General features: G+C 48.5%; 1 protein-coding gene across 1 annotated transcript; it reads left to right on the forward strand.

Moving 5' to 3' along the window:
* Positions 1-321: 321 nt before the first annotated feature.
* LOC121964208 (zinc finger protein 26-like) lies at positions 322-3,409 on the forward strand. Its single transcript, XM_042514422.1, has one exon. The coding sequence runs from the start codon at positions 792-794 to the stop codon at positions 2,922-2,924; it is 2,133 nt and encodes a 710-aa protein (XP_042370356.1). The 5' UTR covers positions 322-791; the 3' UTR covers positions 2,925-3,409.
* The last annotated feature ends 1,016 nt before the right edge of the window (positions 3,410-4,425 follow it).

Here is a 4,425-nt window from a genome sequence, read left to right on the forward strand (position 1 = left end):
ACTACTTCTACTACTACAACCACTATTACTGCTGCTATTGCTACTACTATTTATACTACAACTACTAATTCTACAACCTCTACTACCACTAGTCCTGCTATTACTACTACTACTCCTATTAAATATTTGCTACTGTTTTGCTTTTAAAAGTAAGAAGTGTCTATCTTTTAACCCTTTTCAGTGAATTTTAACTTCCTCCTTTGACACTTTTAAAGTTCAGCTTCCTGCTTTTCCAAAAATGAATTTCAGCTTTTAAAGTCTGTAAATCAAATTCAGAGATTTCTTTCAAAACACCTTCTAAATGTTTTCTTAGGGTTCAGCTTCAGTTTCTGACAGATTTTCAGAAGTTTCCTTTAATTTGTTTTATATTTCTAAATTTTCAGTCATGCTTTTGAATTTATTTTACCATTCACACGTGTGTTCAGAGGGAAATGCATTTTCTAGTTTGACTATGAATTTTCAGTAAAGATTTCACTTGTGCAAAATGACCGGAGGTCAGGAGCCCGTGGCAGTGGCCCCGCACAGGTCAGGGGGACGGAGAGTTTTTAGGGACGGTGGCACGCCGCTGTGCACTTTGGCACCTCATTACATCAAAAGTGAGAAAAAAAGGAAAACAAATGTCAGAGTGAATCAGTTTTTTGGGGTTTTTTTTGGGAATCAGTAACTGATTTGGGGGCCACCAGGCGCCCCACAGCGGGCCAGATTTGGAGTGTCACTGCTTTAGGAGTTAAAAAGGGTTGAAGCAGCTCTGCAGTAACTCAGCATCATTTTATCTCCCAGAATTCATCAGGATGGCAAGCCCTGCTGAAAACCACCGCCTGCCGTCTGCGGTCGACCCCACCCACCACGCCACAGCCCCATCAAGCCCCGCCCACCACGCCACAGCCCCGCCAAGTCCCGCCTCCTCAGACATCTCTGCAGCCGACAGTGATTTCGACTGGAGGGGCAGCGACCACTCATCCACTCAGAGAGACACAAACAGGACAGCTGGGGGACGGCGGACACATCAGGCGGCAGTGGATCCTCACCGATGTGTCGTCTGTAGGAAAAGTTTCCGTCACAAAGGAAATCTGGTGAAACACGCAGAAACGCACTCAGAGCAGCCACAGTGTGGCGTCTGTGGAGAACAGGTCAAGTCCTCAGACGGTTTGTTCAAACATCTCAGATCCCACAGAGAAACGGACAGCGGCGGCGGCAGCGGAAAGTGTGAGATCTGCAGTAAGACATTTCAGAACATGGAGACGCACATGAGGAGTCACACAGGAGTCAAACCGTTCAGCTGCGATGTCTGCAGCAAGAGCTTCCCCCGAATCGGAGCGCTGCGGCGCCACAAGAAGATCCACAGTAGGAGGACAGATGCCGTCTGCCCAGTCTGCAGCCTGACCTTCAGCCAACAACGGCGGCTGCAGGACCACCTGAAGACCCACGGAGAAGACGACGGGGACCAGAGCGAGGATGGTCAGTCTGAAACGCTGAAAGCAAAGACAGACAGATGTGGACAGAAGTCGTCTCTGTCCTGCAGAGTCTGCAGCGAGTCGTTCCACAGCCGCGGCTTCCTGAGGAAACATGCTGAGACGCACTGCCGGGACGCTCGCAGCATCTGCGGTGTCTGCGGGCAGCAGTTGGACTCGGCAGACGCTCTGCTGACTCACCTTCAGTCTCACAGAGAGACGAGTGGTACCTGCAGCATTTGCGCCAAGACTTTCCAGAACATGGAGACGCACATGAGGAGCCACACGGGGATCAAACCGTACCGCTGCACTGTCTGCAACAAGCACTTCCCCCGCGCCGGAGCACTGCGGCGCCACAAGAAGATCCACAGCGGTGAGCGACCGCACATCTGCCCTCTCTGCGGGAAGACGTTCATCGAGAGCAGTGCCTTAAAGACGCACATCAGGAGTCACGCAGGGGACGAGGACGCCGAGCCGCCGCCGGACGGTCTGAACCTGAAGTCTGAGACAGAGAGGAGTCCGAGCGAGGAGAACACCAAAGTGGCTTCTCAGACGAGTCACGACTGCATGGTCTGTGGGGAGTCCTTCCAGAGTAAAGGCAGTCTGAAGAAGCACGCCAAGAGTCACTCAGCGGAGGCTGTCTGCGGCGTCTGTGGCGAAGCTTTACCGCCGTCAGAGATGCTGACGGAGCACCTGCAGACACATCGAGATGCCGGGAGCATCTGTCACATCTGTGGGAAAACCTTTCAGAATATTGAGACGCACATGCGCAGTCACACCGGCGTCAAACCGTACTGTTGCAACGTCTGCGGAAAATCATTCCCGCGGCCTGGCGCCCTGCGTCGCCACAAGAGGATCCACAGCGGCGAGCGGCCGTACATCTGCGAGTTCTGTGGGAAAACATTCATAGATACTGGCTCTCTGACAACGCACATCAGGAACCACACAGGAGACAAACCGGCCAGCCGTGTCTCCTGCGAGACGTGCGGGAAGAGCCTGGCGTCTATCCATGTCCTGGAGGTCCACCGCAGGATCCACACTGGTGAGAAGCCGTTCCAGTGCCGCGTCTGCGGGAAAGCCTTCCGGCAGGTGGGAGGACTCACTGCCCACATGCTGACGCACACGGGTGAGAAGCCGTTCAGCTGCAGCCTCTGCAACAAGAGCTTCAGCACCAAAGGCTACCTGCAGACGCACCTGCGCTTCCACCGGAAGGAGCGCGCCTTCAGCTGCGGCGTCTGCTGGAAGGCCTTCGTCACCAACAACGACCTTAAGAAGCACCTGCTGACGCACACGGGAGAGAAGCCGTTCAGCTGCCGCGTCTGTGGGAAGAGCTATCAGGAGAAACGTTCCCGGGACGTCCACATGAAAGTCCACCTGGACATCCGCCTTGGCAGGGAGCCAATCAGGAGGCAGGACGCCCCACAGCCAATCAGGAGGCAGGACGCTGTTCAGCCTGACCTGCTGCAGCTGTAAGCCCACAGACTGATCTGAACGGGTTTATAAACTGACCAGCAGTTTAAGGAAGGAACACGTGACAGTAAATAAACTACAAAATAAGCAATGATCAGGATCCTCTGGGGCCCCTCCTGCTATCCAACTAGTCTGAGGCCCCGGGCTGACCCAGAACTGGGCTGACCCAGAACTCATGGAGGGATTAGAGAGGAGAGGACATCTGAAGCGCTTTTCTCCGCCTCCTGACCCCGAGACAAGCGGAGGACGATGGATGGATGGATGGATGGATGGATGGATGGATGTAACTGTAAAAAGGAGAGTTTGCTGTTTCTGCTGTTTTATTAAAAATCTCTTCAGCGTTATTTCCTGCTTAAAACATTTGTTAGAAAAGTCTTCAAATGTAATGAGTTACATTACTTTGATGAAAAAATAAAACGAAATGCCCAGCCATGAGGTGACCCCTCCGTGTGTGTTGGGGGTTTGTGGCTGAGTGTGTTTGTCCTGGAGTGTCGTGTGTGTTTGTGTTGCTGCTGACTGTGTGTGTTTTATTCTGTCTTTACCGTTTTTATGCGATCGTTCGACCGTAAACAGAATTGCCCTTTTGGAATGAATGAAGTTGTCTTTATCTTTATCTTAACGTAACTAAAATAGTTCCTTAACTAATTACAATTTTATCATGTAACTAGTAATCTGTAATCTATTACATTTGAAAAGTATTCTCCCCGCTCTGCTACCCGGCGACTGCAGCAGTTTATGAAGCGCAGAGTTTTAATTTGAGTCAAATTGACGACTGAACCATTTTTACAAAAACAATTGAGTTTTCAGAGTCGAAAACCTAAAAACCCTTTATTATTGATCACTCTGCTGATTGTGAAGTCAGTCCATTGTTTTGTCGTCTCAGAGACACTGATTGACGATTTAATTCACAGAAAAAAAATCAGCAATACTTTCAAAAGAAAAAACATTTTTTCTGTTGCAGATTAATTTTTCTGTCCGTCAGCTGATCGATGAATCGATTTGTTTGTTTTCTTTTTTCCCCAGCTGATATCTGTGAGGATGTTCAGAGAAATTAAACCCGCCTGTTTCCTGCAGAAAGACCCAGATCTTCAAAACAACTACCATTATGGTTATTAAAATTGTGTATTAAAAAAATTACAGAATACATAATATTTTGAATTTAACATCATTTTTTCAGGCCATTCCCTTGTTTGTTTTTGTTTTTAACTTAACTTTTTTTGCTACTTTTTGAATTTTATCCTAGCCTAACTTATTTCCTGCTAATTTGGGGGTAATTTCTTGAAAAGTTGCACCTCACCTTCCTCTCATTTATTTATTATTTATTCAGTCAATGTGCAGCTTTCAAAGGGTTAAATATGGAGGAAAAACCAACAGCTTCAATCAGCAGCAGAGAGAAACTAAACTGCATACTACAATTGAACTCAGTATGCAGTATCCTCTACATACTATGTTCCACAGTAGTATGCAGTAGTATCCTCTACATACTGCGTTCCACAGTAGTATG

This window comes from Plectropomus leopardus, unplaced genomic scaffold (assembly GCF_008729295.1).
Source record: "Plectropomus leopardus isolate mb unplaced genomic scaffold, YSFRI_Pleo_2.0 unplaced_scaffold14551, whole genome shotgun sequence".
NCBI classification, from domain to species: Eukaryota; Metazoa; Chordata; class Actinopteri; order Perciformes; family Serranidae; genus Plectropomus; species Plectropomus leopardus.

What these genes read in the sequence shown, in the direction of transcription:
- LOC121964208 (XM_042514422.1), top strand. Translation starts at nt 792, where the DNA reads ATGGCAAGCCCTGCTGAAAACCACCGCCTGCCGTCTGCGGTCGACCCC.